At 42.9% G+C, this 12,975-nt stretch overlaps 1 protein-coding gene across 2 annotated transcripts in view; it reads right to left on the bottom strand.

Annotated features, from left to right (window-relative positions):
* tbc1d2b (TBC1 domain family, member 2B) overlaps positions 1–12,975 on the bottom strand; it is a 127,808-nt gene that overhangs the window by 59,520 nt on the left and 55,313 nt on the right. For both annotated transcript variants that reach the window (XM_080216040.1, XM_080216041.1), the window contains exon 3: positions 5,375–5,546. In XM_080216040.1, coding sequence (XP_080072166.1) covers positions 5,375–5,546 — 172 coding nt within the window. The remainder of the gene's footprint in view (positions 1–5,374; positions 5,547–12,975) is intronic.

Raw genomic sequence — 12,975 nt, 5'->3', positions numbered from 1 at the left:
AGGGATGGAGGGGATTAGAGGGGAAATTCCAAAATTTGGCATGTCGACCAATGAATCACAGAAAGCCTACAGTGCAGAAGGAGACTATCCAGCCAGTCGAGCCTGCAATGACCACAATCCCACCCAGGCTCTATTCCTGTAACCTCACATAGAATCATAGAAAATCCACAGTGCAGAAGGAGGCCGTTCGGCCCATCAAGTCTGCAGGACAACAATCCCATCCAGGCCCTATCCTTACTTAGTTACCCCACTAATCCCTCTAACCTATCACATCCTGGGACACCAAGGGTTAATTTAACATGTCCAAATTTACCCGCACATCTTTGGACTGTGGGAGGAAACAGGAGCACCTGGAGGAAACCCATGCAGACATGGGGAGAATGTGCAAACTTCACACAGGCAGTGACCCAAGTTGGGAATGGAACCCAGGTCCCCTGGAGTTGAGAGGCAGCAGTGATAATGACGGTGCTGTTCCATATTTACCCTGGTAATCCCCCAAACGTACACATCTTGAGACAAAGGGGTAAGTTAACATGGCCAATCTACCTAGCCAGCATGTCTTTCAGGCAGTGGGAGGAAACCGGAGCACTTGGAGGAAACCCACACAGACATGTGGATAACATCCAAACTCCACACAGACAGGTATCCCTGGCACGGTGAGGCTTACCCCAAATACTTATCCCCTTAATCCCCCAAATCTATATATTGAGACATGGAGGGCAATTTAGTATGGCTAATCAATCTAATCTGCACATCACTGGGAGGAAAGCAAAGCACCTAGAGGAAACCCACACAAAAAAATGGGGAGAACAAATTCCACACAGTGACCAAGGCTGGAGTTGAACCCGGGTCCCTGGCGCTGTGAGGCAACAGTGCTAACTACTGCACCACCTCTGCCCCACTGCAGATGATTCAAATCAGAGATATTCAAGAGGCAAGAATTGGAAGAATGCAGATAAATCAAAAGGCTGTAAACACAGAGAAGGTTACAGAGATAGGGAAGAGGTGACAGAATTTAAAATTATAAATTTTAAAATGAAGGCATGGCTCAGTGAGGATCCAGATAAGCTGCAGGTTAACAAGCACAGGGATGATGGGCGAATGAGATTTAGTGCGAATAAGGAGATGGGCAACAGATTTGCGATCGTGAGAGGTTTAGACAGGATGGAAATGAGGCTGGTGGAGAGTTGGAATCATCAAGTCTGGGTACAAAGGCATGAATGAGAATTTCAGCAGCTGAGATGAGGCAAGGTCAAAGTTAATAAGATGAAAATGGGTGGGTCTGCTGATGGCAGAGAGATATCCGTTTCTAGAAAGGGCAAGCTATTTTTTTCTGATGACATTTGAAGACAAAATGTTTTGCTTGCGTGCAGATTCTCTAGTTAGATCAGATACGCCAACTGTCCATTTAAAAAAACGTAAAGCTAACAGAAATACCCAAGAATAGAAAAGGAAAATTCTGTGCACAGGAAATAAAAACAGAACATGATGTAAATACTCATCAGGTCTCACAGCTTCTGTTAACAAAGAGAGTGTTAATGCGTCAAGACAACGAGTTCTGATTGACCCAAAATCTACACTGTTTCTCGCTCTGCAGAAGCTGCCAAATCTGAGTATTTTCAGCATTTCCTGTGTTTATTATCCAAGAATCAAAGCTTCACCCAGCAAGCATATTTAAGTTAACTAGAGCAAGCGTTTATAACAGAACATTTATCTTGAACAAGTTATTAATCTGGTCCTAAATGTCATATAAGATGTCCAAAAATGTGCAGGTTAGGTGCATTGGCCATGCCAAATTGCCCCTTAGTGTCAGAGGAACTAACTAGGGTAAATGCATGCAGGGACAGGGTCTGAGTGGGATTGTGGTCAGTGCAGACTCGATGGACTGAATGGCCTTCTTCTGCGCTGTAGGGATTCTATGAAAATGACGTTTCCCTACTATGCCAGATGAACAGCACCTCTCAGGATCTCTGCTAGAGAAAGTGGGGAGCCAAAAGGCATTACTCAAGTGGATAACATTGGAATAGTTTAGGTTAGAGGGTCATTAGATTTGTTCCAGTGGTCGGTGCAACATCGAGGGCCGAAGGGCCGGCACTGTACTGTAATGTTCTATGTTCTAAGTAAGCCTGCTCAACATCTCATAATATTGATGGTCCATAAACTCCAAAGCAGACTAGTTATTGCAACAACACAAAGTTGGCATCACACACTTCCAACAAAAAGTAGGGTTTTACCACTTGACATGTTTTTATTCCATTTAAATTTTCAGCCATTTTAAGGAGTCCAAATCGTTTCTTCAAATCTCTTAATATCTGCCAGGAGACTGTCTGGTTCTGAACAGCACTGAGCTTTCTGATCCCAAATCAATTTGCAGACTCTTTAGGAGAACGGGATGTTTTATTTCCCAAAAGGCCAGTTTTATTCCCCATTTATTAACATCTCACATACTACTATGCTGGAGTTTTGCATGATTCTAAAGAAAACTGCAACGTATTAAATATTCAAAATATACACCACAGACTGGTAAACACGCACAACACCAGAGGCATTAACAAGTAAACGTATTACGTTCTCACTTCAGTGCAGAACTCGCAGTTGGTTCCAACCACAATAACATTTTATGATAAATAACAGAAAGACAGAATATTAGCTTTTTTAAAAGTTGCATAACATTATAAAATTCAAAGTACTTTGGATACCAATTAATGTAGTATCAGAAGGGAAGGTCTTTTTATATTCGTTCAAAAAGGACGTTGGTTTCGTTGGCAAGATCAGCATTTATTGCCCATCTCCGAAAAGACAATGGTGAACTGCCTTCTTCACCTCTTGGGCAAAACTTTTAAGATCCTGAAGTTACTGACAGGGTGGATGTGAAGAGGATGTTTTCTCATGCCGGGAAGATTTACAACTAAAAGTCACTGTTTAATAATAAGGGGTCATCTATTGAAGAAGTCTCACAACACCAAGCTAAAGTCCAACAGGTTTATTTGGTAGCACAAGTCACTAGCTTTCAGGGCACTGCGAAAGGAGCAGTGCTCCGAAAGCTTGTGGTTTTTGCTACCAAATAAACCTGTTGGACTTTGGCCTGGTGTTGTGAGACTTCTTAACTGTGCCTACCCCAGTCCAACGCCGGCATCTCCACATCACGTCACCCATTTAAGACAGGTGAGGATTTTTTTCCCTCTGGCGGTCGAATCTCTGGGGAAAAGGGCTATTCAATTAGTTTCTCTCTCCGGCTCTTTCCCTATCGCCCTGCAATATTCCTCCCTGCAAGTATTTATCTAATTCCCTATTAGTTAGTTCTCTAACTATTACTATTGAAGCTGCTTCCAGCAGCCGTTTCAGACAGAGCATTCTGGATCATAGCAGCTCACTGGGTAAAAATGATTCTCCACATGCCCACCGTAACAATGGAAAACGAGGTGTCAAAATAAAGTATTTATTTCACAAGACATAGCCAATCCACGCTTGTGGCGAAACAAATTTAATTGAGGAAAGATGGGAGAGGTTAGGTTTGTGTTCACTAGAGTTTAGAAGAGTAAGAAATGACTTGATGGAAACCTTTAAGATCCTGAGGGGTTTTGACAGGGTGGATGTTGAGAGGTTATTTCCTCTTGAAGAACTTAGGGGGTCATTATTTAATAATAAGAGGGTGCTTGCTTAAGACGGAGATGAGGAGAAATATTTTCTCTTAGTCATAAGGTCTGCAAAGCTCATGCCTTCCTCTAGAGACAGTGGAAACAGATTTTGAGACACAGCGAGATAGAATCTTGATTAATAAGGGGGTGAAAGGTTATCAGGGGTAGGCAGAAATGTGGGGTCAGGTTACATTCAGAGCAGCCAATACCTTATTGAATCATGTTGGCTCGGAGGGCCAAGTGACCTACTTCTGCTCCTAAATCATATTCATCTACACCCATAATGCCTTTAGAGGGAGAATTCCAGGACTCTAACCGAACAACAGCAAAGGGACTCCGTTTCTTTCCGAGTCAGGAAGGTATTTGGCTTGAAGGGAAACTTGCAGATGTTCCTATATAGTTGCTGCCCTTGTCCTTCCAGATGGTAAAAAGTTGCAGGTTAAAAGGAGCCTTGGCCAGTTGTTGTGCATCTTGTAGATGGTACATACAACTCATAGTGGAAGGAGTGTGGGGTTCAGGTGGTTGATGGGGTGCCAATGAAGCGGATGGTGTTAAGCTCCTCGAGTGTTATTGAGGTTATATTCACCCAGGAAGTGGAGAGCATTGCATCACACTCCTGACTTGTGAATGGTGGAAAGGCTCTGAGGAATCAGAAGGTGAAATGTGCATTGCAGAGTATTCAGTCTCTGGCATGCTCTCGTAATTGCTAGTCAAGTTACCTTTCTCTTCAATGGTGATGGTAATACTATTGAATGTTAGGGGTAGATAGCTCAACTCACTTGTTGGAGAGGATCATTGTCTATTACTTGTCCGGCATAAATATCACTTGCTACTTATCAGCCTAAGCCATAATGTTGTCCAAGTCTTGCTGCTTATGGTTACAGGCTACATTGGTATGTGAGTTTCAGCAAATGTAACTGAACACAGTAATTATTAGCATTTCCATTTTTGACTAAGATGGAGGAAAGGTCATTGATGAAGCAGCTGAAGATGGTTGGGCCCAGGACACAACCTTGAAGAACACCTACAATGATGTCCTGGGGCTGAGATGATTGGCCTCCAACAAGCACAACCATCTTCCCGTCCGCTAGGTATGGCTCCAACTAGCAGAGAGTTTTCTTCATGACTCACATTAACTCTAGTTTTGCTGGGGCTCCTTGATGCCACACTCGGTCAAATGCTGCCTTGATGTTAAGAGCAGTCACTCTCACCTCTCTCTTAAGCTCAGCTCTTTTGTCCATGATTGGACCAGGGCTCTAATGGGAGTCTGGAGCCCCAGTAGAGGATGGTGAGCAGATCATGGGTGACTGATAGTTCTGTTGATGGAAAATGTCATCATTTTACTCATGATGGAGATAAAGAATGGGTCAGTAAATCATTGGATTGGAATTTTTCTGCTCTTTGTGGACTTAAAATTATTTTTAAGGATGAGATAGCGTATGAACACAACAAACTTAATCCTTTCTCAAGGGTCAATTCCCTTTGCTTTCCCTTTCATTATACCAAGCATCTCTCTTTGGAGAGGCAACAGTTTGTTTCTTGATCAACATACATCAGATGCTTCAGCTGCCTCCAACAATCAACTCCACAAATCCGCCACCCAGTGTGAAAAACATTCCATCCCTCGAGTTCAGACTCTTAACGTGTTTAAACTTATTCCCCATGGTTCTGGAGAAGCTTAGAAGCATTCAGAAATTGGAGAGTTTTCCTTATAACTCAAGGCAATATCATCTCACCTGATCTCTGTTCCCCAGTGCTTCAAGGAGAAATTAATAGTCGTGGGATGTAGGGGAGATGGATAGCTTGCTGCTCGCTCACCCACCAGTGTTTCTGGTGCATCCACTACATCCAGTACATTTCTAGCACTTTCGTGAATGTCACTTGCTGCTTGTGGAAGACTGGGTACATCTGGAATCAACATACAAGGTAAGTTACCAGAGACAACAAAAGCACTATAAACCAACATTCATGAAAATACTTCAGCAAAAGCAGGATGGTGGTTAACCTTCATTCGGAGTATTTCACTGGTCTCCCTTAGAAACAGTGGAAAACATGACTATACAATGAGCAGGATATTGAGGATTTAGCTAAAGAATACATGAGGAGGAGTACAAATATAAAGCAGATTATTGGACAAGATACAAGTTCTTAGATTTCTTTATATGGCAAAATTAAATTGCAAGTTTAGCATTTCAGTGAACTAGGTTGACAGATTTCTCTAAGTACATTTGCAATGCTGTTGAGCTTGCTATGGTACGGATGCATAATGGCTCTATATACAACCAAAATAATTAAATTTGACCAAACATTCATTTACATTTCCATTCTATAGGCAACTGATGTGCTGCCTAAATGTCTCCACTGAATTACTGCAGATCCAAATTTAATTTAAACTCAGGGATCCTTGGATATTACTTAATTATTCCATGGCTAGGGTTAGAAAAAGAAATGTGATAATTTGAAGTAAGGTCACCCAGTAAAGACTAATCATGGCATCATCAAGCTCACGCACATACTAACATCTCTACTTGTTTCATTGATCAATTATCATAGAATCCCCACAGTGCAAGAGTTGGCCATTCGGCCCACAAAGTCTGCACTGACCACAATCCCATCCAGGCCCTATCCCATAACCCCACAAATTCACCCTGCTAATCCCCCTGACACTAAGGTCAATTTAGCATGGCCAATGTACCTAATCCACACATCTTTGGACTGAGAGGGGAACACCCTCTCACCTTCTCCTCTGAAGCACCCAGAGGAAACCCACGCAGACACGGGGAGAACGTGCACACTCCACAATGACAGTGACCCAAGACCGGAATTGAACCCAGGTCCCTGTTGCTGAGAGGTAGCAGTGCTAACCACTGTGCCAACATGATTATATATACTTCAATGAGCACTTCTAATGAGAAGTCTGTCATTGCACTCAGCGTGAAACAAACATCTGTTTAATACTGAGCGTATTGAGGTACTGTATTAAACACCCAGAAATTCTCATCCCCATCCCTCCAGCACTGTGGCAGCACTTCAACCATAGAACCCAAACTGCTGCCTTGTCTTAAAACTAGCCACAGGCCCCCATTCTGATCACGATCCATTAACGCCGGCTGGAAGTACCTTCTGCCAGCTAGGTGAGAATAAGTTTAGGTTCCGGTGGGACGTTTCCCACATTCCAAAAACTATCTACACATTGCTGCATGCTACACGTGAAAAATAGCCATCCAATGGTCGACTGACATAAACACAATCTTACCCTCCTCGTGTTAGGCTTCACTCAGTACTAACACCACTGTGCCAGGATCAGAAGGCTTCAGGTGTGACCACATCATCCATGCTGACGCTTGCACATCTGCTGTTAAACTGAGGCCTCATCTGCCCTTCAAGAACCCAGATAGCTACTCAAAAATGATCACAGGAAGCAGCCTCACAATACCAGCTTAAAATCCAACGGGTTTATTTGGTATCACGAGTTTTCAGAGCACTGCTCCTTCATCAGGTGAATCATATATACTTATATGTCTCACTTGATGAAGGAGCAGCACTCAAAGCTCGTGATACCAAATAAACCTGTTGGATTTTAACCCGATATTGAAAGGCTTCTTACTGTGCCCACCCCAGTCCAATGCCAGCATCCTCCACATCAAAAGTGAGCAGCAGTTCCCTGTGAAATCCCTGAACCAATATAAATGAGTTAATTTAATGCTATTTGTGGGATGGTGCTGTGCTCAAATTGGCTGCCATGTCTCCCGTATTACAACAATGACTCCTGTTCAAATATACTTCACTTGCTGTGAAGCACTGTGGAGCAACCCAAGCTTCCCCCTATGTCCTTTGATCCCCTTCGCCTGCGCTTTAACTGCTTCTTGAAAACATTGTGTTTTGGCCTCAACTACTTTGTGGTAGCAAATTTCACAGGCTCACCACTCTCTCTGGGTGAAGAAGTTTCTCCTCCTCTGTCCCAGACTATCCACCCTCTACCCTCAGACTGTGACAGATAACAGACAGCAAGGTTCCTTCAGCTTGTTTATCCACAAATAGCTCACTCAACTTCCTAAATTAAGTGCCTAAATTACAAGGTCACATCTGCAGAGTATAGGTCACCTGGAATGATGCCACTCCAAAACACAAGAGTCTGCTGGAAACCCTTTTTCTCTTCCCTCATTTTAATTGCTACACAAAAGAATAACTTTAATCAAACTGTCCAAGCAATTTATATAGACTCAGACTGCACCAACCCAGTACTGACTAGTCGAATTATGCTGTGCTGGAGGGTAAGCCTCCCGCATATTTGTTAGAGCATTAATATTTATATTACTTACCTGGAAGCAACATAATCAGCTTTAATAATAAATACACTTCTGCTCACAATAACATTTATGTAACTACAGTCAAAAATCACAACTGCTTTCAAAACAAGTTTGTACTTGCCAATAGATAAGGTAGAAGCAGGGAGGTGGTTTCCATTGGTGAGTGAAACTAGAACTGCGGAGCATGGCCTCAAAACGAGGAGGAACCTCTTCACCCAAAGGGGTTATGAATCTGTGGAATTCCCTGCCTAATGAAGCTGTTTTTAAGGCAAGGATAAATTTTTGAACAGTAAAGGAATTAAGGGTTACGGTGAGCAGGTGGGTATATAAAGCTGAGTCCACGAAAAAAATAGCCACGATCTTATTGAATGGCAGAGTAGGCTAGAAGGGCCAGGTGGCCTACTTCTGCTCCTAGTTCTTATTTTCTTGTGTTCTTATACACAAAGCATTGCATAATGAGGGGGGGACAAAAGACTATAATAAGAATGTACAACACTACTGAAGATTTAAGGTGCTGCAAAGCCCAGATTGAAATGAAGCAAAAGGAATACATTGCCCACATCATATCTTGCAATTGCTCCTCATGCCAGGGAGTGGCACAGTCCAGATCACAAGTTTGTCACCCAACAGTGATCTGAAGTGTGGGGCTCAGGTAAATTCACATGGAACAGAATACAAAACAGCGCAGAAAACTTCTATTTGATGCCATTTAGCCCAGAGTAATCATGAAACAGAATTGCAGCATATTTGTACTTTATTTCCCTCAAAATCCATCCTCCTACTCTACCTTGTACTCAACTGTGATTAAACTGTTATTCCCGGCTTGGGACACTGGAGTTTGCAATGTTCTCCCTGCGTCTGAGAGTTTGCTCCAGTTTCCTCCCACAGTCCAACAGACGTGCTGGTTAGGTGGATTGGCCACACTAAATTGTCCCTTAGTGTCAGGGGTTTAGTAGGGTAAATTTGTAGGGTAACGGAGACAGGGTCTGGGTGAGATTGTGGTCGATGGGTCAAATGGCCTCCTTCTGCACTGTCGGATTTTACAATTTTACATCAAGAAGCAGATGTAGTTATTTATGTTGTTGTTGCTTGTAGAAAATAAGCAACACTGCAGTATTTCACTACAGCTGAATACATAAGCAGTTCTGTAGCCTGCAGTTAACAAAACTGCCGATAACCTTTGATTTATCGATGCATTCTGATCAGAAAATCCTTGGAGAATGCAGGGACTAAAGGAAGCACACTGCCTAGCACTGCTGCCTCTCAGTGCCAGTGATTTGGGTTCAATTCTGACCTTGGATGACTGTCTGTGGAGTTTGCACGTTCTCCCCATGTCTGCGTGGGTTTCCTCCCACACTCCAAAGATGTGCAAGTTAGGTGGATTAGCCAAGGTAAGTGTGCGAGATTGAGGATAGGGCGCATGAGGAGGGATGGGTCTAGACAAGATACTCCAGAGTCAGTGCAGACTTGATAGGCCAAATGGCCTCTTCTGCAGTGAAGGGATTTTATTAAAAACTATTTATATATTCTAATCATTTCACCAGTGTACCATATTATTCTGTAAAGAAATTAACCATCCTTGCTTTGCACATGATCCAAGTGGCTCCTCCACTTTCTTTTCATTCTCGTCCAAAAGCTTTTTTCACAAATCCCAAGTCAAACTCTCTGTGATGGAGCTTAAAAATTGAGTAGGCAAGCAAGCAATGGAGCAGGAAATGCATAGATTTATTTCAAGCTCAAGTCTTGGATAATCTTATACAAAACAGCGGCAGGGCACTATAGTCCATCTCAACACCCAGGACAAGGGAGTGGAAAACCATCCAGAGAGTGTACTGTCATGCAAATCTTGTTGCCTAGTTCATGCATGCACGTGCAATCGAACAGATCCATGATTTCACTGGAGTTGAGTTTCACAAATTAACATGATGCATTACCATACTGTTCTTTCACTCTATTGGAATAAAAACCTCCACTTTTTGGTGGGCATAAGGATTTGAAGTGAAAGTAACCTAACCTATGGGCAGCACAGTGGTTAGCACTGCTACCTCACAGCACCAGGAACCCAGGTTCAATTCTGGCCTCAGGCCATTGTCTATGTAGAGTCTGCACGTTCTCCCCATGTCTGCAGGGGGTTTTCTCCAGGTGCTCCTGTTTCCTCCCACAGTCCAAAGATGAGCAGGTTAGACTGATTGGCCATGCTTAATTAGCAGTATAAATGTGGGGTTACAGGAATAGGGCCTGGGTGGGTGGTCAGTACAGACTTGATGGGCCTCCTTCTGCACTGTAGGGATTCTATGAACACAGCTTCTAACGCACAATCACAGAATGATCACAATTTGGCCAAAATTGAAATTAATCACATTGGAAAGACCACAAAATGGTTTATTCTAGAAACACCTCCCAAGGGAATCAAGAGTTTTGTGGAACAGACACAAAAAATGGAGTTAAGGGAAAAAGCAGATTGGTCAAATCACCAAGGCTGAGTAGGCTATGGACCAAGTGCTGGCAAATGGGATTAGGATAGATTGGTATTTGACGGCCAGCATAGATATGGTGGGCCAAAGGCCTGTTTTTGTGCTGTATGATTTACAATTTAATTGAATGATAGAGCGTGGGGCCAAGTTCTTACACCTTTATGGTGAGGTCAACACTGATGCGGGAAGCGTCAGTCACCTTTGTACACCAAAGACATTAACAATGTTAGACAGATTAGTGCAGTGAGACATTTGGGACAGGCAGCTGTTAGTGTTCATTCAGTAATGCTTATTAATAGAAATTAAACAAGCCTCTTTGTAGACAAAGTCTTGCTCATTTAGATGAAAAAGAGACTTGCATTTATACAGCCATTTACATGGCCTCAGAATGTCCCCAGTAAACTTTAACACCAATGAAGTAGTTTTAAAATAAATTTTCTATTGTAATGTTGTTGTATGACAATTTATCTTGGACAGATATTTCCAGAAGTGGGTGAAACATTTGGAGAAAGAGCGGAAGTGAACAATAAAGTATATATATTTTTTAAATTATTCCTTTTACAGCTGAAGAGTTAGAAACATCTCATTTTATGATAATTTCATTCTCACTGCAATGTGAAAGATTTGAGGATAATGCTGTCAGGAAACCACATATTCCTACAATCCCAGATTTGGGCATTCCGCATTACCTTTGTCCCACCACTGGGATTCAGAAACCTGTCCCTGAATTCTTTAAATTCCCGACTGAAGCTTCCCAAGGCCATCTATCTCACCTTTGAAATGTCCCTTAAAACCCACCTCTTTGACTATGCTTTAGTCAGTGCTGCCTAACCCTTCGATGTAAATCTTTGTCCAACCACACTCCTGTGAAGCTCCTGGGGACATGGAAGGTGCTACATAAATGCAGTCACTGTTTGCAAAGCAATGCCCAAGAAAGCAATGGAGGGAATCACATTGGCTCAGTGAGGGATGCCAGGGTGCATCAGCATTGTTCAGATTTAGACTCATTTTCACATGGTAACCAATAAAGATTTTTTCACACCCAAAGGTTGCAGAACTGACCACAACTAATCTGTAATTCAAATCTGCAGAGAAAGTAATGGCCAGTACAGCGGATAGCACTGCTGTCTCACACACTCGAGATCCACAGTCAATTCCAGCCTCAGGTGACTGTGTGGAGTCTGCACATTCTCCCCTCGTCTGCACGGGTTTCCTCCCATGCTCCAAAGATGTGCGGGTTAGGTTGATCAGCCATGTTAAATAGCCCATTAGTGACAGGGGATTAGTAGGGTAAATATGTGTGGTTACAGGGATAGGTTGGAATTGTTGTTGGTGCAGGCTCGATGGGCCAAATGGGGGCAGCATGGTGGCACAGTGGGTTAGCACTGCTTCTTCACAGCTCCTGAGACCCGGGTTCGATTCCCAGCTTGGGTCACTGTGTGTAGTTTGCATGTTCTCCCCATGGCTGCGTTGGTTTCCTCCGGGTACTCGTTTCCTCCCACAGTCCAAAGATGTGCGGGTTAGGTGGATTGGCCATGCAAAATTGCCCCTTAGAGTGAGGAGGATTAGCAGGGTAAATGCATGGGAATGGGTGAAATTGTGATCAATGCAGACTTGATGAGCCAAGTAGCCTCATCCTGCACTGTAGGGATTCCATGACTTTGCACTGTAGAAATTCTACACGTATAGAGTCAGAGGTTTACAGCATGGAAACGGGCCCTTTGGCCCAACTTATCCACGCCACCTTTTTTTTAAAAAATCCCTAAGCTAGTCCCAATTCCCCGTGTTTGGCCCATAACCCTCTATACCCATCTTACCCATGTAACTGTCTAAATGCTTTTTAAAAAACAAAATTGTACCCACCTCTACTACTACCTCTGGCAGCTTGTTCCAGACATTCACCATCTCTGGGTGAAAAAATTGCCCCTCTGGACCCTTTTCCATCTCTCCCCTCTCACTTTAAACCTATGCCCTCTAGTTTTAGACTCCCTTACCTTTGGGAAAAGATATTGACTACCTAGCTGATCTGTGCCCCTCATTATTTTGTAGACCACTATAAGATCACCCTTAAGTCTCCTCTACTCCAGGAAAAAAGTCCCAGTCTATCCAGCCTCTCCTTATAACTCAAAAGGAACTTGGTATCTCTGAACTGTTGAGAGATCTAACAAATCACACAACAGTTCAGAGGTACCAAGTAATTCAAATCACATTACGAATCAGGACTGTGTTTTCATGTTGCTGGATTCAGAAAGCATAGAAATATTATATTGGGAAGCATGAAGAGCACGTGGACATCTCGGTAAACACTTAACACAGAAGCTGCATTTCTCCATGGAAAATTTAAACAAAATCACCAAGTCCCAAACAAGCAATGAGAACATGCAGAAAGAATGAGTCCAAGTGGCAATTGTTTTTCAAAAAAGCGAGGATCAGCAGGATTCCTCGCGAGACAGCTGACTGGGAACTCCTATTTTTACAGACTACCCAGTTAGCAGCCTTCCAGAAAAGAGTCCCAGCAGACAGGAAAAAAACACCACAATCAATTCAGGGCTT

This window comes from Carcharhinus amblyrhynchos, chromosome 32, assembly GCF_965287045.1.
Source record: "Carcharhinus amblyrhynchos chromosome 32, sCarAmb.v2.hapA, whole genome shotgun sequence".
Lineage (NCBI taxonomy): Eukaryota > Metazoa > Chordata > Chondrichthyes > Carcharhiniformes > Carcharhinidae > Carcharhinus > Carcharhinus amblyrhynchos.
Note: the sequence above shows the minus strand (reverse complement) of the source record. Positions and strands in the feature narration are given on the sequence as shown.